At 46.7% G+C, this 21085-nt stretch overlaps 1 protein-coding gene across 1 annotated transcript in view; it reads right to left on the reverse strand.

Annotated features, from left to right (window-relative positions):
* Window positions 1-21085, reverse strand: part of LOC144686222 (contactin-associated protein-like 5) — a 304622-nt gene that overhangs the window by 265548 nt on the left and 17989 nt on the right. The window contains exons 2-4 of the mRNA XM_078551312.1: window positions 17019-17146; window positions 11383-11553; window positions 608-826 (exon numbers count right to left, since the gene is read on the reverse strand). Of these exons, the coding sequence (XP_078407438.1) occupies window positions 608-826; window positions 11383-11553; window positions 17019-17146 (518 nt within the window). The remainder of the gene's footprint in view (window positions 1-607; window positions 827-11382; window positions 11554-17018; window positions 17147-21085) is intronic.

Consider the following 21085-nt stretch of genomic DNA (forward strand, 5'->3'; position numbering starts at 1 on the left):
TGTGCTCCATCGGGTTAAAAATGACTTATTTCCAGGAGTATGGGGAAAGAGCTGAGGTAAGGGACTAAATTGGACAGCTCTTTCCAAGACAACGGGCCAAATGGCTTTCTCCTGTATTCTAAGATTCTAGGACCTCCAGTTTCATCTCCACAGGCTATGGCTGACTCTGGCCGTGTTTCTGGCAGACGCTCTGTGGGTTGCAGCAACTATTTTTCATTTCACATCAAACCAACCGTTTCTGACCTCCAAAGTTTACCCTCACATCGTCAACACATGTGCCATCCATGCTGGAAAGAGCCTGTTTCCTTTCCACATGTAGTACATGTCACACATAAAATGAAAATTGCCCGCACCAACCAAGAATTCCAAACAAAATAGCCCACTCTAAAATCTCTTCTGTATTGAGAGCCGAAACGCATTTGAGGTTAATCTAAATAGCTGCCACTCAGTTTGGTTGCCAGTGAATAAAAAGTGCAAACCTCTTTGTACAGCTTCCTGATTTTTTCAGCTCTTGAATGGCACAATGGCCGTAGAACATTAAATGGATGTACAATAGCCCATCTCAATGCAGGTGTACAGAAAACTAAAGACCTTCTTTCTTTCCTACCTACAAATAGTTGGCTGTTGAGCTGTAAGTGGATGTGTCCATCATCTGGGGCCTCTTGAGCTTTTTTTGGCAGGTGATCCACTTGAAGCGATGCCTCTTTGATATTTCGCTCTGCCCTGACATAATGCCACTGATTGTTGTTCAAATGAGTGGATGACTTCACAATAACCTCTGATGGACCATTACCCACATCGAATGAGAACAGCACTTCCATGGGGGCTATAAAATCACACACAATGGTGTTAGTCTCTGAACGTAATATTCCATCAAAGCAAAGTACACTTCACCATTATAAGGAAAGAATTTTTATCTGTAGATAGTGCTTTTCATGACCTCAGGATATCCCAGAGTTACAGCCCATTAAGTACCTTTTGAAGTGTCCTCACTGTTGTAATTTGGGGATCGCGGCCACTAATTTACACACAGCAAGATCCCACAAACAGCAATGAAATAAATGACCGGCTCAGTGATCTGTTTTTCATGGCCTGAATATTGCCGTCGGTATATGGGGACAGGCCCGACATGCTGACGCGCAAAATGATGCAAGATGACATGGGGCGTGCGTCCTGACGCCATCGTGCGTCAGTTAGATCTTTCGTTTGGCGGATGCACGCTGGAAGCTGCTGCGCGCCCGCCGAACTGTCAACAGCCTATTAAGGCCGTTAAAAAACCAATTGAAGGTTTTTGCAACATTGCCCGTCCAGGTTGGCGGGCAGGCAAAGACCCCAAGCGGCCTTCGCGTTTTTTAGGAAACCTCATCCACGAGCAGGATGAGGTTTCCTAAAGCTTTTACTAATGAAATGATAAAGTTTTCCTAAATATAAAAACTTGTCCCAGCTCATGTGACACTGTCACATGTGGGGACACATTTAGATAATTTTGTACTTTATTTATAACCAAATTTTTTAAGCAACTTAATCTCCCTGAGGCAGCTCCGTGCCTCAGGGAGACTCTTGCGCTCTTTTGTGCTCTGAGCACTACTGGTTGTGCATCACGCTGGGCGGGCCTTAATTGGCCGGCCCATGTTAAATGGCGTCGATCGGTTCCGCGCCCGCCCCTGCCCCCGCCCGCCCAGCCTGCCCGACATAGGTAAGTTTCTGGCCCATATGTTGGTTGATTGATAGATATTGACCAGGATATCGGGGAGAACTCCCTGCTCTTCTTTGAAATAATGCCATGGAATTTTTTGCTTCCACCCGAGAGGGCAGGTGGGACCTTGGTTTAACATCTGATCCAAAAGACGGCATGTCCAACAGTGCAGCACTCCCTCTGTATTGTACTGGAGTGTCAGCCTTGACGAAAAACAGGAAATGCTGGAAAAACTCAGCAGGTCCAGCAGTATCTGTGCAGAGAGAAACAGAGTTAACGGGGAGGACTTCCCCTCAGCGGGTACAGCGGGTGGGCCCGGGAGCGGGCGTGCAATGGTCCACCGCCCACAATCAGGCCCCGACCACGGTTTCACACTGGCTGGACAATTAATGGCCAGCCAGCGTGAAACGTGTACTGAGAGCCTCAGCGCTGCCGGGGTGGGGGCGGGAGGAGCGCGAGCGCTGAAGTGTGCACATGTGCGTGACAGCACTCAGTGAAAGCTCCCTGAGGGCACAGAGCTGCCGCAGGGAGCTGAAGATTTTTAACCTGAAAAATAAAGATTTTACATATAAGATAAACATGTCCCCACATACGACTCAGTCACATGAAGGCGGACATGTAAAAAAGGAAGTTGAAAAATTTTTCCTGTTTTTTTAGTGAGCATTCGAAACCTCATCCCGCCCATGGATGAGGTTTCGTTAAAAATGCAAAGGCCACCTGGCCTACTCGCCCGCCCGCCAACCGAACAGTTGAGTGGGCAGTGAAAAATCCAACTTTATTAATTACTTAAGGACCTTAGTATGCCTCTTAATTGTCAGCAGGCGATGATGTTGGGACGCTATTTCACTCTTGTTTGGTTTGGCACGCGCCCGCCTACAGGGTGAAAAAATTCTGCCCAACATTTCGACCCCAATACGACTCTTCTCTCGAAGGAGAGTCATATTGGACTCAGAACGTTAACTCTTGTTTCTCTCTTCACAGATGCTGCTGGACCTGCTGAGTTGTTCCAGCACGCTCTGTTTTTATTTCAAATCTCCGGCATCCACTGTATTTCGCTCTCATGTCAGCCTTGATTGTTGTGCTCAAGTTTCTGAAGTAGAACTTGGACCCACAATCTTCTGATTCAGAGCTGAGAGCATGCCCTCTGAGTCAAGTCTAACATCTGAGTGTTAAAATAGCAAAGCTCGTCGTAGCTGTGATTTGCAATGGATGGACCGGGAAGAATTCACACAGAGCCAAGGTTGAGGATTCAGTCTTAGTTCATTAGAATTGTTCGGAACGTAACTAGGCCAAAATAAACTTGCATAGAGTGCCAGCTTAGTCCAATGGCTGCAGTTGCACCTCTGAATCAGGTGGTTATGAACTCATACCCCATCCACTGCAGAACTTCAGCCTGTGAACTAGACTGATATTTTGTGTAGAACTGAAGGAGTTCTGAGTTACCAGAGGCACTGTTTTTCAGATTAAACACCAACCGAGGTCCTGTCTGCCTATTTGTGTGGATGTAAAAAGATCCCATGGCAATATTGTAGTGAGAGTAAGGAGCTCGCCCAGTGTCTTTGCCAACATCTAGCTCTCAGCCAACACCAGGGAAACAAAACGGATTATCTGGTTATTCATCTGACAGCTGCTGTGTGGAACATTGTTTGTGAAATGAAAGCAGTTGCAAATTGGTGGCCGACCTTAAAAACATGACTTCAGAAATAAGTCATGGGCTGTGAGGTGCTTTGGGATGCCATTGCATTGTGGAAAGTGATTCATAAAACAATGCAAGTTCTTTGATGAGGCACAGCACAACTCGTGCTATGAGGGCAATTAAAACAGAAACTGTTGGAAAAACTCAGCAGGCCTGGCAGCATCTGTGGAGAGAGAGAAACAGAGTTAACGGGCAAGGTACCAGAGGGCACCTTTGCAACCACGTGCAAGCAAGAAACCGAGATGCAGAGAAAAACAGGTAAACAATAAGTGATAAGAAAGCACACAAGAGCAGCCAGGAAATGACCATTCCTAATATCACTTTTTTTTCCAGGGAAGGGCCAGCCTCCCACAAAATCAGTCACCCACTGTGGGACTCAAAAACCACAGTTGAGCAGCACGTAGGACCTCGAAAGGGTGGAACTCGCTATAGAGCGGGCCCGTCTCTGACCCCCAAAATTTTCACTCTGCAAATGTGCCCACAAGCCTTCCTCCACAGCCACCCGTTTAACAAAAAAAAACTGTAGCTGCTGCTGCCAATTGGCAGTGCATTTAGGAGTTGTGCATGTGCATTCGACCCATACAGCAGCCATCGGTGTGTGTGTGCAACTGTCCCTGACACGAATTAGTATATGAAATCCAGTTTTATGAAGCTGCCTATTTACATCGCCATCGAACGAGTGTCAGGGCTGTGATTGGCATCTGATTTCTTATTAAAGCTCTGCAATGATATCCAGGTAGGGAAACAGCTGCAAGCACAGAGGGATCAAACCCCCCACACAGAACACCAATTGACTTGCCTTAACTAACACTGAACTCAGTAAATCAAGGCATGAAAATAAACAAAATAATTGACTGTCTTGAATAAAAAAAAGAAAAGAAGCAGACATTTAATTACTTGCAAAGATAAAAACAAAAAGCTAAAAGCTACTGCGGATGCTGGAAATCCTAAACAAAAACAGAATTACCTGGAAAAACTCAGCAAGTCTGGCAGCATCGGCGGAGAAGAAATCAGTTAACGTTTCGAGCCTTCATGGCCCTTCGGCAGAACTGGAGCATAGTTATAAGAAAGGAGAAATATAAATTGGTTTAAGGTGGGTGGGGGGAGGGGAAAGAGACACATTGAGGGTGTGGTGTGATGATTGTGGAGATGAGCAGATAATCAAAAGATGTCACAGACAAAAGGGTCAAAGAGGTGTTGAAGGTGGTGGTCTTTGTCTGAGAAAAGTGCTAATTAAGAATGGAAGACAGGATATTCAAAGTACAGCTCTAGTGGGGGTGGGGTGGAAAGACTAGAGGTTTTAGTTTTAGATTTAAAAATAATGGAAATAGGTGGGGAAAGAAGAATCTATATAAATTATTGAAAAAAAAAAGCGGGGGGGGTGGAAAAGAAACGGGGTGGGGATGGGGGGAGGGGGAGTTTAAGATCTAAAAAAGATCTTAGATCTTAAACTCCCCCTCCCCCCATCCCCACCCCGTTTCTTCCCCCCCCCCCCGCTTTTTTTTTTCAATAATTTATATAGATTCTTCTATATAAGAAGAGAGCCGGCACACACCTCGGTCAACCAGCTGTGGAGAAGCTGGGGTGTCAGATGAAGGTAAGAGTGCAGTGCATAGAGATGAGAGTTCCAGATGGTGTAAACATTCTTGTGTAGTCTCACCATTGACGGGAGCCTCAAAACTGGATTGCCCATTGATCATTGAAAGACGATGGTGCCATGAAGCAGATCTCCATTGTCTCAATGCCTGGCATACACAATGACAGTGCAATGACTTAAACTAATGACATGTCGTTCTTCTCCCTTAGATTTGCCACCAGGCACCCAATCGCAGGACCCCGAAGAGCCACCCCTGACACCAAAGGACTGCCAGGCTCCAGATGCACCTACATCACACTCGCTCTCTAAGCCAGGCACCAGTGCAGATACCAGCACCTCGGTGGGTGTTAGATTGGCGGCTAGAATTACGGTGCACAGCAGTGAAAGTGCTTCACACTCGCTTGAGGAGCAGGTGGAGGCAGAGAGTGCCCAGGGCGCTGGCAGTCAGAGGACTGCTGGTGACCAGGACGATGCTCAGTTGAAGGCAGATGATGAGCCTCTGGAGTCGTCCATTAGGCGGCAGATGCTGAATGTCGAGCAAGATGTGCGGGAGGATCTGGCAGAGATCCATGAGGGTTTGTGTGCCATGGTCTCCATTATTCCAACAGAATCAGGGGTTCCTGGGATTGCGTTTGGACGTGCAGGACCTCAGGAGGTCAGTGCCAGTGTGGGAGATGATGAAGCATCCAGTATCCCAGCTAGGTACCCATCCATCAATGGCGAGCAGGGAGGTCCAGAGCAACCTCACGTTGGCACACGAGCTGCCTATTATCTCTACGGGCTCCTCTCAGGGCACTCTGGATGATGGCAGCAGCTCCTCTGCCCCTCTGCCAGTGGTCATGGCATCTGCTGAGGCTGTGGTAACTGGGGAGATGCCAGCGGTGGAACTGGCCGCTCCCTCCCAGGCGGGGCCAGCACAGGCTCCACTGGCCAGAGGACGACCGCCAAGGTCATAAAGTCCAACAGGACAGCAGAGTCAGCAGGCTGGCTCCAATACTGCTGCCAGTGAGTGGGGAACACCAAGACGTAGCACTCGCAAGCCTAAGTTTAAGGCTCCATGAGCACACAAGGGGCTAGTCATGGGTGATCTTCTTTTGTACAATGTTTTGTTTATTTTTACTGGTCTGGGGCTGAAGACCAGAGAAGATTCTGTTAATTTGTTTAGACTGTCAACATGAGGTTAATTTTCTTTTTTCACAATGGCCTGAGTATGCTTCACTTTTCTACTTAATGTGGTGCAGGGTACGCCAGTATGTAATGCTGGACGTGGGTGACTCTAAACTTCATTTTACAGGCACTGATTGTACTTTGGGGTCAAAGGAAAGGGTTATTTCAGACATCTGGGATGGAGGCGGCAGCCCTGGCATGAGGTGGTAGTGCTTATTTGGCAGCCTGGCTAAAGGAGCATTGGATCAAAGCATCTCTGGTGTCCCTGCCTCCCTGGAGGTTACAGAGGTCTGCCTCCATGCCCTCAGTGTTCTCCTCACTGTGCTCCTCTTCGGACTCACTACTGAATTCATCAGCTGTGGCCTGAGGAGCTGCGTCAAGACCCTCTTCCTCCCGTAGGTCCCCCTTTGCCAGAGCCAGATTGTGGAGAGCGCAGCATGCGATCATGATCAGTGACACCCACTCTGGGGGGTATTGTAGTGCTCCCCCTGAACAGTTCAGGAATCGGAAGTGAATCTTCAGAAGACCTATGGTTCTCTCTATCACTACCCTTGTGGAGGCATGGCTCCTGTTACATTGCTGCTCTGCCTCTGTTCTTGGGTGGCGGAGAGGCATCATAAGCCACCTCTTCAAGAGAATAGCCCTTGTCATCCAGCAGCCATCCATCCAGTTGGGCTGGAGCAATGAGGAGCCTCGGCACCTGGGAGTGTCTCAGTATGTAAGTGTCATGGAAGTTGCCAGGGTACCTTGCACAGACTTGCAGAATCTGCATCTTGTGATCACAACTATCTGCACATTCATGGAGTGGAAGCCCTTCCTGTTAACGAAGGCACCCGGCTCACCCGCTGGCGCCTTGATGCCACATGTGTGCAGTCAATTGCACCCTGGATACAGGGGATCCCAGCAATCGCTGCAAACCCTCTGGCTCGCTCAGCCTGGCTGGCCTTGTCCATAGAGAAATGAATGAAAGTCAATATCGGCCTGAACAGGGCTTCCGTCACCAGCTTGATGCAACTATGGACAGCTGATTGGGAGACTCCACAAAGATGCCCCACTGACCCCTGGAAAGAGCAGGAGGAATAGAAGTTGAGGGCCGCTGTGACCTTCAGAGCCACTGGCATGGGGTGTCCACCCACATAGTCGGAGCTGATTTCAGGCCCAATCATCTGACAAATGGAGGTCACAGTCTCCCTTGAGAGATGGAGCCTCCTTCGGCATTGCGCCTCAGACATATTGAGGTAGCTGCGTCGCCACCTGTAAACCCTAGCAGCAGGATAGTGGCGTCTTTTGTGGCCCCTTCTGCCTTGGACTTCCTGCTGGCCCAGCACCCCTTGTGCCTCTCCTCCCACAGGTCACTCCCCTGGAAGCTGCATAGGGACACCTGGCCTCCTCTCCCTTCTGCCCCTCTCTTCCTCCTCAGAAGAGGTGTCTCAAGTGGAGACCACAATCCCCATTACCAGGGTAACAGAAGGCTGTCTGATACCTGGAAGGGTCCACATGGTCAAAATCCCCTGGGGTCCTTGGAGACACCAAGGAGTCTTGAAACCAAGTCTGGAAATGCTAAAAATGAAGCCCCCAACAGAGATGAAGCTGCCGAGTACCAATAAACCACCAGCAGCAAACTTTGTACCAAACTCCTCACTACTCACGCTGGCAATGCTGCTGACCCTTTTTAACACTCCCGTGGTTGGAGTTTTGTAAATTGTCGGCTGGCCGCCTGCCCGTTTTGCCCGTGCGACGAGCGAAATTTACGTTGCCCGGGAAACATGAAATCGACATCAATTGCCTTCTTAATGGCTTTAACCGGCCTCTTAATTAACGGAGGACGCGGCTCAGCAGCTGCGCGCGCCCGCCGACCGAAATATCGTGCGCACGTGGGATGACGTCAGGACGCTCGCCGGACGTCATCTGGCGCGATTTCACGTCCGATCGGGTCGGGCGCGCACCCGCCCGATCGGCGTAAAATTCTGCCCACGGAATTGTTCCGGCGCAGAAGGAGGCCATTTGGCCCATCGTGTCTGCACCAGCCCTCCGAGTGAGCGCCTCACCTAGTGCCATTCCCCCACCTTCTCCCCCTAACACTGCACATCCTTCCTTTCCAGGTAACAGTCTAATTCCCTTTTGGATGATGTGTCAGCATGATGGGAATCCGTCCGGGTGATGATTTAATTAAGCGAAGCCAATTATGTTATACCACTGGTGTCAAAGGCCATTTCAGTGTTATGGGCGTTTCTTTAACTCTGTCTCGTGATTTGAGTGTCACTGGCAAGGGCGGCATTTATTGCGGGGTGAATTCGGGATGAATTGACCTTGAGAAGACAGTGCTGAGCTGCCTTCTTGAACCTCTGCAGTTCATGCGGTCTAGGTACACGTGCAGTATTTATTTTCTGTAGACAACTGAGTGGCTTGCTAGTTAAGAGTTAACATCGCTGCGGCAGATCTGGAGACACGTGTAGGCCTGACCAGGTAAGGATTGGCAGGTTTCTTTTCCTGGAGGACATTAGTGAACCAGGTTCTTTTGAATATATGTGGTGAAGAACATTGTTAAAAGACGTAACATCTTGTTATAGAGTAGAGTTTCCAGGCAACTATTCTTGGCGGAAACATTGATCTTCATTTACAAGATAGCAGCAGCGGCTACATGTGTGCGCCTAGCTCTATAACTATAGAAGAGCTCTCTCCTAGATGTTCCCCGTGCTGCTAACTCATCGGTTTACACAGATCGTGCGATCTTACAACACAGGATTGTTCTTAAAGCTACAGTCCAAAAATTTATCAAACTATAATTACTACAATCTACAATGCTTTAAATTCCTAAGGAAGCGTTTCTATTTTCAGGCCAGAAAGGTTCATTGGTAATGTATTAACAATTGTCACTTTGTTAAAAATGGTGTTATCATTTTAATTATGAAGAATGAGAGGTGACCTTATTGAAACAGAGATTGTGTGGGGCCTTGATAGGGTAGATGCTGAGAGGATGTTTGCCTTCATGGGGAATCTGTAACTAGGGGGCACAGTTTCAAAATAAGGAGTTTCCCATTTAAGACAGAGATGAGGGGGAATTTCTTCTTCAGAGGGTCATTAATGGTTGGAATTCTCTCCCCCAGCGAACAGTGGAGGCTGGGTCATTGACCCGCTATATCCAATCGTCAATGGTGGTGGACAATTAAACAACTCACTGGAGGAGGAGGCTCCACAGATATCCCCTTCCTCAATGATGGGGGAAGCCCAGCATTTCAGTGCATAAGACAAGGCTGAAGCATTTGCAACAATCGTCAGGCAGAAGTGCCAAGTGGATAATCCATTTTGGCCTTCTCTGGAGGTCCCCAGCATCACAGATGCCAGTCTTTAGCCAATTCGATTCACTCCACGTGATTTCAAGAAACGGCTGAAGGCACTGGGTACTGCAAAGGCTATGGGTCATGGCAATAATCCGGCAATAATGCTGAAGACTTGTGCTCCAGAACTTGCCGCACCCCTAGCCAAGCTTCTCCAGTACAGTTACAGCACTGGCAACTACCTAGCAATGCGGAAAATTGCCCAGGTATGTCCTGTGTACAAAAAGCAGGACAAATCCAACTCAGCCTATTACTGCCCCACCAGCCAAATTTTGATCATCAGTAATATGATGGAAGGGTTCATCAACAGTGCTATCAAGCAGCACTTGCTTCGCGATAACCTGCTTACTGGCACTCAGTTTGGGTTCCACCAGGGCCACTCAGCTCCTGACCTCATTAAGTCTTGGTTCAAACATGGACAAAAGAGCTCAACTCCAGAGGTGAGGTGAGAGTGACTACCCTAGACACCAAGGCTGCATTTGACTAAGTGTGGGATCAAGGAGCCCCAGCAAAACTGGAGTCAATCTCCGCTGGTTGGAGTCATACCTAGCACGAAGGAAGACAGTTGTGGTTGTTGGAGGTCAATCACCTCAGTTCCAGGACATGACTGCAGGAGTTCCTCAGGGTAGTGTCCTAGACTCAACCATCTGCAGTGGCTCAAGAAGGCAAATCACCACCACTTTCTCAAGGGCAATTAGGGATGGGCAATAAATGCTGGCCTAGCCAGTGATGCCCACATCCCATAAGTGAATAAAAAATATGTATATTCAAGGCTGGGTTAGATAGATTTTTGTTTGACAAGGGAGTCAAGGGTTATGGGGACAGGCAGGAAAGTGGAGTCAAGGCCACAATTAGATCAGTCATGATCTTATTAAATTATGGGGCAGGCTTGAGGGGCTGAATGGCCTACTCCTGCTCCTACTTCTTATGTTCTTATGTTCTAACCTTCTGTGGCATGTTTAATGGTCAATTAATGTGCAAATTGGCCTAGCGGCAGGAAGGCCAACCTCAACCTTCCCTGCCCCAGGCTTAATCGGGGGAGTCAGGGAGGCAACAGACTCTCCACCCTGCGCCTTCCTGCTCGATTAAGCAGCTCCCCCCACCTCCTATCCCACTCCTGGGTGGAGGAGGGGCATTAAATTTAGTCCGTAGTGCGCAACTTCCCCACATTCACTCCCAATGTAATCTTTGAGTGATAGTTGGAAATGAAGGATATGGTGATCAGCCTTCCATTGTGCATATCTCCTGATTTTCATTTTTATTGAAGTCATTGGAAATAGAAATCAGAGGAGATGTGCAATGGGTGGCAAACTGATATCAACATTTTACACTCTCACTCAAAGTCAAAGTGTCCACCTCTTGTGTGATAGTAGCACATAAAGGGTAAAATCTCCTTTGTAACACATTCACATTAAATCTATACTCTGCTCTCATAATAAAGGCTTTAAATCATTCACTTCAAACACATTTTTGGCACCTCATTTAAAATAGCTGAGAAAGGAATTTAACATAAAAGCATCGATGATTAGAAGACCCTACCTTCAAGGCAGCAGCCTTGGATGGGACTAGAACTCTACAAACGCCTGCTCCAGCTCAGTGTCGGCAATGGGACTGAAGAGAAGATGGAACATTCTGGCAGTGCACAGCAGGTCCCTCAACATCTCAGAAGCTCAGCACGTGGCTTTCGTGTGAGGTGGGGAGTGGGGTACAAGGCATTGCAGTTGTGTGGGGCAGACTGGGTGGATCAGGGAGTTTAGGCTGTGACTCCCGTGAGCGCCTATCTGAGATGCTGACCTCATGCCGACTGACATGTGCTAAATATTTCCAGAGCTTTCTGTTTTTAACTCAGATTGCAACCCAATAATTCTCACTGTCCGACGATACTTACAGTTCAGCTCGATTCTTATGAAGTCCTTAATTCCGAGATTCTCCAGGAAAACCCCTGAGGAAGCAGTCGTTTTGAAGAAAAATGAAATGTCCGCGCTGAGTTCACCGTGGAACGTGGGGAAATGGAGATACGAGGACTCGGTGTTGAAGGATGCTGCGTTCCAGTAATTTCCTGTGTGGATCAATATCAGTCTGTTAGAGAGTACAATTCACTTACTAGTTAAACATAGTTCAATCCTATTTAGATTGTCACTCCACCATGGTAAGATGCTCTCACACTATAGACATTTAAACCATTTTTACAGGGTAGGAATCCCTCTGTGTAGCAACACTCTAAATGTGGCTGTGCAAATTTTCTCTCTTTGGTTTTGTCATAGCTAGCATAAAGGAAGGTGGTTGTGGTTGTTGGAGGTCAATCATCTCAGCTCCAGGACATCACTGCGGGAATTCCTCAGGATAGTGTCCTCGGCCCAATGCTCTTTAGCTGCTTCATCAGTGACCTTCCTTCCATCATAAGTTCAAAAGTGGGGGTGTTCACTGATGATTACACAATGTTCAGCACCATCCGTGACTCCTCAGGGTATTGAAACAGTCCATTTCCAAATGCAGCAAGACCTGGACAACATCCCGGCTTGGGCTGACAAGTGGCAAGTAAAATTTGCACCACACAAGTGCCAGGCAACGACGAACTACAACAAGAGAGAATCTAACCATCGCCCCTTGATGTTTAATGGCATTACCATCACTGAATCCCACTATCAACATCCTGAGGAATACAATTGACCAGAAAATGAATTGAACTAGTCATATAAATACTGTGGCTACAAGAGCAGGTCAGAGGCTAGGATTCCTGTGCCGAGTAACTCACCTCCTGACTCCCCAAAGCCTATCTACCATTACAAGGCACAAGTTAGGAGTGCAATAGAATACTCTCCACTTGCCTGGATGAGTGCAGCTCCAACAACACTCAAAAGCTTGACACCATCCAGAGCAAATCAGCCCGCTTGATTGGCACCCCATCCACAAACATTCTCTCCCTCCACCACAGTAGCAGCAGTGTGTACCACCTACAAGGTGCACTGCAGGAACTCACCAAGGCTCCTTACACAGCATCTTCCAACCCATGACCACTACCATCTAGAAGGACAAGGGCAGCAGACACCTGGGAACACCGCCACCTGGAAGTCCCCCTCCAAGCCACTCACCATCCTGACTTGGAAATATATCGCCATCCCTTAACTGGCGCTGGGTCAAAATCCTGGAATTCCCTCTCTAACAGTGCTGTGGTTGTACCTACACCACATAGGCTGCAGGGTTCAAGAAGGTTGCTCACCACCGCTTTCTCAAGGGCAATTAGGGATGGGCCTAGGCAGCAAAGCCCACACCCTTTGAATGAGTGAAAAAAAAGACACAAACTCCTTTTCTGACATACATCTCTTTGGGTAAACTGGCCAAATGGACATTTCTCTGTGCCTTGGCATGTTATTTGATCATGACGGATGTACCACTATAGCAGCTCTCTCAACCATTTCCCTTAGGGCACCCTCTCATTTTATTCCGGTTAATTTTCTCTTCTTTATGCAAAACACTGGTTATCTCAAGGCCAGAAAGGACCAACACTTATCTGGTTCAGGTTCCCTTGGCAACATGTTTCTTTTTAAGATCTGAGTTACTTGCCCCTTCAAAGTCTTCTGAAACGTCTCAGTAAGTATTTCTTTCTTACATTGTGCCTGAATGTATCCCTTGTTCTGCTTCCTGCATCAAATTAAGTAGTTCTGATTGGTCCTTTAAATCTCTGAGCCTTATTCATGTCAGTATCTCTGTTATGTGCCTCCTCAGCCCTCTCCTATTCAACAAGATCCCAGTCCTCCAAGTCTCACTTCATCAGTTTTTTTCTCCTAATCGCTTAAATAGCTTTTCTCTGCCCTGGCTTCAATTTAGCTAAATTTTTTCTGTGCTGAATATTATTGTTGTGTATACAGAGTACTCCAGATAACTAGTGGAGATTGATAGCAGTGCCTCAACCACTGACATGACTATGACCTGCTAACGCAGTACAGACCAAGAAACAAGCCCAAGGGATTCCAAACCTGCATATAGAACCATTGAATGATAGAGCAGTGAAGGAGGCCATTTGGCCCATTGTGCCTAAACTGGCTCTTTGGTAGAGCTACCATTAGGCTCCTTCTCATGTCCTTTCCCATTGTTCTGCAAATACTAATAAAGCATAGCTTTCTTGCCTTTGTGCTCCATTCCTCTATTTATATAGTATTGAATCCCATACGCATTTTTAAAAGCCATCTCAACTCACCTTGCCACCTTCAAAGACTTCTGCCTGCACACCACCAATTCTCTCCCTTCCTGCACCCCTTTCAAGATTGGACCATTTAGTTTATATTGTCGCTTCCTATTCTTCATAGCAAAATGAATCACTTTACACATCTCCGGGTTAAATTTTACCTGCCATGTATCTGCCCATTTGTCTGAAGAAGTCTGCTATTTGTCAATGTTTTCCACATTTCTGAGTTTCGTGCAAACTTTGACAATTTTCCCTGTATATCCAAATCCAGCTCGTTAATATAAATCACAACAAGCAGTGCTCCTAATACCAGCCCTTTGGAAATACTACTGTATACTTCCCTCCGTCTGAAAGATAACCATTCACTGGTCTCGGTTTTCTGTCACTTAGTCAAATTTGTACCTATGCCGCCACTGTCCCCATAATCCCATAGAGTTTAAATTTGCTTACATGTTTATTATTTGCTACTTTATCAAATACCTTTTGAAAGACCATCAACTGCACTAACCTCATCAATTCTATCTGTTACTTCATCAAATAACTCAATCAAGGTAGTCATGATAGCTTAGCTACTCACCATCTTACCTCAAGCCTCAAAAGCAGATGCAAAGCGCTATTTCATTTTGAAGCACATTTTATACCAATTTTGCATTCTAAATGTTTCTGCCAGAAATATGTTAAATAAAATAAAATGTTCATTCTGATTGATGCGATCTGTAGCACAGATCAAAACATTAGTACACAGCAATTGTTTTAATAAATTACTAACAGTCTGTTACAAATGTACTAAAATATTAAAATCTATTTACATTCTTCAAACAACACCAGTTTTAAAGTGAAGGTGGGTAAGTACTTAATGAAGAGAAGAAGCTGCTTGTAGAGTGAGATGTGGTAGCGGGGGAGGAGGCTCATGTGGGGTAGACCAGTTGAGGTGATTGACTTGTTACAGTGCTATGAATCCTACGTAATTCTATGCAATAGGATAAGAAAGAAGACAAAGGCTCAGATTTTCCAGTGGACATGTCAGCGAAACTGTTAGCGTTCACCATCATTAATCCACTGAAACTGAGAACAACTTCAGGAGTCCACAAATGAGCAGGATAACACAGGAATTCAGAAGCTGCTGTCAGTGAATCTATGCCCCTGCTAGAGGCTTCCGCAGACTGGGATCTCCATTGCAATCACGATTTAACAAGAGCTTTCACTTCAACACTCGTTGTGAAAAACCGTGGAAAAAGCTACACCTTGCCGAAAGAGGTGTGACTAGGTTTTTAATAGCGTCCTAACTTCATAATTACATCAACAGCAACAATATTTATATAACACCTTTAATGTTATAAAATGTCCCAAAGTACTTCACAGGAGAAAGAAAGGAGAGAATTTTCTCCCTGTCGGGCAAGCCGGTCAGGATCGAGCGGGCGTGCAGTCGAAAAAATTAATAAATCTAGAAAGCTAGTCTCAGTAATGGCGACCGTGACAATTTTTAAAATTATTAATTTAAGGGATGTGGGCATCGCTGGCTGGGCCAGCATTTATTACCCATCCCTAATTGCCCTTGAGAAGGTGGTGGTGAGCTGCCTTCTTGAACCGCTGCAGTCCATGTGGTGTTGGTACACCCACAGCACTGTTAGGGAGGGAGTTCCGGGATTTTGACCCAGCGACAATGAAGGAATGGCAATATATTTCCAAGTCAGGATGCTGAGTGGCTTGGAGGGGAACTTCCATGTGGTGGGGTTGCCATGTATCTGCTGTCCTTGTCCCTCTAGACGGTTTTTGTAAAAACCCATCTAGTTCACTACTGCCCTTTAGGGAAGGAAATCTGCCATCCTTACTTGGTCTGGCCTAATGTGGCTCCAGACACACAGCAATGTGGTTGGCACTTAACTGCCCCCTGAGTGCGGTGTTACTTGGTTGCCCAACCCCTTGGAGTGGGCAGCAGACCTTGTTCTGAGTCTGCCCCTGGGCAAGTTGCCAGTGGGTGGGAATGAGTCAGGGTACAGCTCCCCCTGATGTTCCCAGTCCCACCTCCTTACCTCCAAACCCCTCTCCACAAGCTGGGAAAATTCAAGCCTTAGGGCTGCATATTACGGGCTCCACGCCAGCCCACTCCGCAAATGTAATGCACTGCGGGCAGGCTAGATAGCTGTCAGTGGGACTTCCCTCCCTCACTTGCAAGGGAGTCCCACCCACAGTAGCTGCCAGCCAATTGGATTGGCCAGCAGCTCCAGCAGTCCCGGCAGTGCCAAGGATGTATTAGTGGGCACTGCCAGGACTACACGCAGGCCCAAGAAGATGTTTCAATGGATTCCGGAGCAAGGTAAGCCAGGGTTTTGGGCAGGGATGATTTGGGCGGCTTAGGAAGCGGGGTGGGGGCAGTGGGGGTGGTTGGTTTTAGAGACCGGGTAGGTAGGAAGAAAAAGGGGGGTACTATCTTAGGGGGGGGCTGCCCCTTGATGCTAAAGGGCACACCCCACAAAGATTGTAACCCCCTTCCTTCCCACCTTTTTAAAAACGCTAAAAAAAAGAAAACGGCCTGTCCACTCCCGCCCGACTGCCCACACCAACCGTATTGTGGCATGGGCAGGGTATTATTGGGGGCAATTGGCTTGGGGCTTGGTACAAGCTCAACTGACCCCTGATCATTAATTTCAATATGGCGGGCGGGCTGCCAACTTGGGTGTCCACCCACCTACCATGTGATGGGGGTGAGCTTAGGGATGGGCAGATGTCCTGTTTTATGTGCCCCCTCCGCCAAAACACGCCTGGGCGGAGGCAGGTAAAATCCAGCCCTTGGTTTCACATCCAGGCCACGGCTGGACCCCCTTCATAAAGAAGGTTATTGTGCAGCGCTCTAATGGACTGAAGCCCTCTCTTTGGAAACAAAAATACTCCGAAACAATTCTTCCTCGTCCCCTGTTGAAATAGATTCAAAATTCCCGACAGTGTTATCATCTACGTGTTATCATTTTGGACGTGCCACCGACTCGCAGCTAGAGCTCCCACGCCTAGTGTCTTCTGAATCTTCACACCGTGGGCAAGGAATGGGGAGGGGGACGACGAGGGGGGGCGGGGGGATGCATTCCTCAGTTATCTCTCCAGCTGGAGCCTAGCCTTAGCAAAAAAGAACTTGCAGTGAGCAAATGTTTTTTTTTTAAGGACAACGAACGGGTTCCATGGCGTTCATCAGTCTGGTGTTCTTTAAATTAGACCTTCAACTATTGTGATGTCACATGGATTAATTTGACTTTTTGATTTGATTTCAAATGCTGGGTAATTTAGCACCAGCCTGACATCCATTCTGAGAGGCCATTTATGAAAGTTAACCGCAGGACACTTACCATCACCATGGCAACGTAATGGCCCGAGCTTGTAGGCGGCTTCAGAGCCCGTCTTGTTAATGTCTCCAATAATAATCTGAGTCACAGGCAAGTGATCTTTGTGTGAAAGGAGGCCTTTATCACTGGTCCTGCCAAAATCCAGGATAAAAATAGAAATTACTCGGAAATAATGTACACTGTGGCTTAATAAGCTCTGTACAGCTGCCAGATAAATGGGCTAATTCACTTCCAGCGAATAAGCACAAACAGATTCGAACCAGCTTCAGCTTTGGCTCAGTTGGTCGCATTCTTACTCAGGAAAGTTGTGGGCTCTCGTCTCACTGGAGCGCTAAGTTTAGGGTGACACTCCAGTGCAGGCTTTCAGATCAGGTGTTAAACTGAGACCCTTTCAGGTGGATGTAAAAGACCCCAAGACACTATTGCAAAGGAGAGCGGAAGAGCTCTCTCTGGTGTCCTAACTAATATCCATCCTCAGGCAATGTCACCACAACAGGTGACCTAGTCATTATTACGTTGCTGGGACCTGGCTGTGCACAAAGAATTTGTGATGTCTGCAACACTCCAGAGGTAACTGATTGGCTGTAAAGTGCTTTGAGACATCCTTAGGTCATGGAAGGCACTTTCTTGCATCAACCCCTCAGGTTGTGAAATTGTAAAAGGCATTCGGAATTTTTTTTAAAAGCACGAGTTGAATAATCTGCCGGCGGGGGCAGACAGCACCCTCCCCGGACATGCACTCCACCCCTCCAACCCCTACTCCCGGAAACAGCCATAAAGCACTGCGCAGGGTGGGCTAATGAAGGCCAAGTGGGTCTGCTGGGGAGTCCCAGCCTCTGGAACTTCCAGCTAATCTGACTGGCCGACAGCTCCATCAGCCCTGGAGGCACCAGGGAGGTGTCAGTGACAGCTGCCGGGACTGCAGAAGAAGATGAGGATAGGTCCCTGGAGCAGGTTAGTCCAGGATCTTGGGCCTGGAGGGTTTGTGTAGATTAGGGGGAGGGGAGGGGACGTGTTTAAGGCAGGAAGCATGTAGGTAGGAAGGTGGTGGGAGTTCGATCTAAGGGGAGCTGCCTCGCGATTGGTAAAGGGCAGCCCCCGAAGTGAACTCCTCACCACCACCCCGCCGCTCCCCCCCCCAACTTCATTCCTGCTCTTAAAGCACTAGAGTTAAAATCGGGCTTCCTGCTCTCGCCCTGTTGCCCACGTGTAGTAACTAGATGTATTGTCCCTCCCTCCTGTCAATCACTCATCATGTGATGCGATTACAGGGGCTTTGACCAATAAGCTTATTGCGCGGGCATCCTGTGGGCGGGCCTCACGACGGAGAAATCGCACCTAGCTTGCAAGCACCTCTACATGTCTCCTAAATAAAGTTTAGCCTTTTCTTCACCAACCCTGCTGCTCCAACAAGTTATTACACCCCGCTAGCCGTTTTATGACCTGGGCAACATACTGTCAGGTCAATTGACTTGATAACAAGTCTAATTGATCCTTAATTATTCATCTAAACATGGTGGATGGGCTGCCGATTTCGCACCTGCTCCCCCACACCCCCCGCACCGGATTGGAGGGGTGTTTGGGGGTGGGAGGGGGGGAAAGGTGGTGGGATGGGCCCCCTCCCCCCACCACCTCTATTTTACATGCCCACCCCCCACAGGAAACACACCCACAGGGGCACATAAAATTCAGCCCACTGAAGCAACTAAGAGTCCAATGTATGCTGAAAACCTCATTCTGTCAGAATAAAACTTTCAACATTTCCCAATTTATTAATAACATGTCAAGTGAACAGAGATTGGGATAGATAATTTCACTGATCTGTTAATTGCTGGGCGGATGACAATCAATTAATTAAGAGAATCCTCTCTGGGAAATCAGTAAAAACACTTGGCATCAAAGCTAATGCTTGCTCTGGCTTGGTTTTTGATTTTACATCTTAAGAATGTCTAACATTGATTGGATTAGTTAAATTGCTTTCATGAAAAGCATAGCAACAAAAAACCTCAGCAAAAATACCTCAGGCAACACATACATTTTGATAAACTACAACTTTGTAGTTAACCTTTCTACTGTTAGAAAATAATATTTAGTTTTAATAAACTGCATTCCAGGTTCAATTTTTCACGTCCTGCTTTAATTAAATAATATTTCACATATGTCTGACATTCTGTAAATGAAGTCCAGACACAAACTCAACAAGAGCTAGCTAGTTATCTGAAAATTAATGACAATCTGGAAGTAATGACAGATTGGAATCTAACAGGTGCTCTTGAATGACTGACATATAGAACAGTGGATATATGTGAGGGAATGGCTTGCTGTATCTGACAGAGGGAAAGGAACAGGTTATGAACAGAGTGGGTGACACCAGAAAGGCAATGAATTTTACAATCCTGCCTGATTTTCTTTACTAATACTAATCAGGTGGGGTGTTAAAAGGATGGCCAATTATCTATGGTATTCTTTGTCTTCCACTAAATTACAAGTCATTATTTAATTGATGAGTACTGATGCTAGCAGATCTCCTTTGTCATTGCTCACAAAAAGAAAGAACCTGCATTTATATAGCGTATTTAATAGCCTCAGGCCCAAAGCGCTTTACAGCGAATGAGACACTTTTGTGATGTGCAGGGACAGTCATACAGGAAACATGACAGCCAATTTCCCCACAGCAAGGTCCCACAAACAGCATTGAGCTAATGACTAGCTAGTCTGTTTTAGTGATGTTGGTTGAGGAATAATTATTGACCAGGACACCAGGGGGATCTTCCCTGCTCTTCATCAAATCGTGCCATGGGATCTCTCGCATCCACCTGAGAGGGCAGAAAGGCCTTGGTTTAATGTCTCATCTGGAAGGTAACCTCAGCACTGCACTGGAGTGTTGGCTTTGATTTTCTGCTCAAGTCTCTGCAGTTGGAACTTAAATCCATTGTTCTGTGTGATTAGTAAAACTAAAAAGAGTTGTGAAATAATACAACCTCTACTAGCATCAGTAGTGTACTTAAGATTGACAAGGTGAGTGAAATATCTATGCCTGAATGAAGTTTAACAGTTTTGATAAACTGTTTAGCATCCCACACTAATTTTAATGGCACTCATTTTGATTTGGTTCCCCTAGCCCTGAATCAGAATCAATGCCCTCTGGCAAAAGAGCCCACGCTGATAACTTCTTGTATCACCTGGATCTCTACCATGACACCATCCCTGCAGAAGCTTCCCTTTTCCTGCTATTTCAATCTAACCCTTTGCTATTTATCAAGTTACAAGTATGCTAGCAACAGGATAAAGGTTGCTGTCTCCATCAAGGCTGAACAAACATCGTTTTTGTCCCCACCTCCCCTTCGCCCCACCAATCTTATCATCAGCTGCCTTTACTAGAGAGTGCAATACAAAGGCAGCCCCCTTTCTGGTGATTTCCCGGCAGATATAGAACAAGAATCTTAGGGTTGGGGTAACAGGGCATCTTTTCATTCCCTCTTGCCAAATGAACCAAGCCTCATTATGCATGCTTGGCTGAGAGCCTGGACTTCCATTAGTTTGTTGAAACAGGTGCAGAGAATGGAAACCATTCCTTGATTAACAACTCAAGCTTTTTTTTATTCCTTGGCTTTATTTTGTCAAGGGTTCAATGTGTCTTTACTTGGTGAAAAGCTGTCAACTGCTTATAGTTTCTGCGATTGATACTTTAAAGGTCTGGTTGGTTGACATTTTTATAGGGTTGTAGTAACAGCAGGTTTTCTTAATAAAGTTATGAATGGCTGATTTTTAAGTGTTTCCACACATGGCATTGTTACTATAGGGTTCATTGGTTGTGTACAGAATGTATACTGGGTGAATGAGCATGTAAGTGCTCAGACTAGGGGCAAACTTGCTCCAGCCTACTTGGTGGCATGATGATGACCCTGTAAATAATAAAATTGAGCAAAAACCTCAGGAAAGAACTCTTGAGTTAGGCCTGTGAAGCTATGGCAACCAGAAGAACCAAAGTAAGGTAGAAATAATTAGGTGATAAAATTAGAGATTCTGTGCAGGTTTAGTAAATACAATAATGGTGCAGGAGATTCATC

The sequence above is a fragment of the Cetorhinus maximus genome, chromosome 11 (assembly GCF_964194155.1).
Source record: "Cetorhinus maximus chromosome 11, sCetMax3.hap1.1, whole genome shotgun sequence".
In the NCBI taxonomy this organism is placed as follows: Eukaryota; Metazoa; Chordata; class Chondrichthyes; order Lamniformes; family Cetorhinidae; genus Cetorhinus; species Cetorhinus maximus.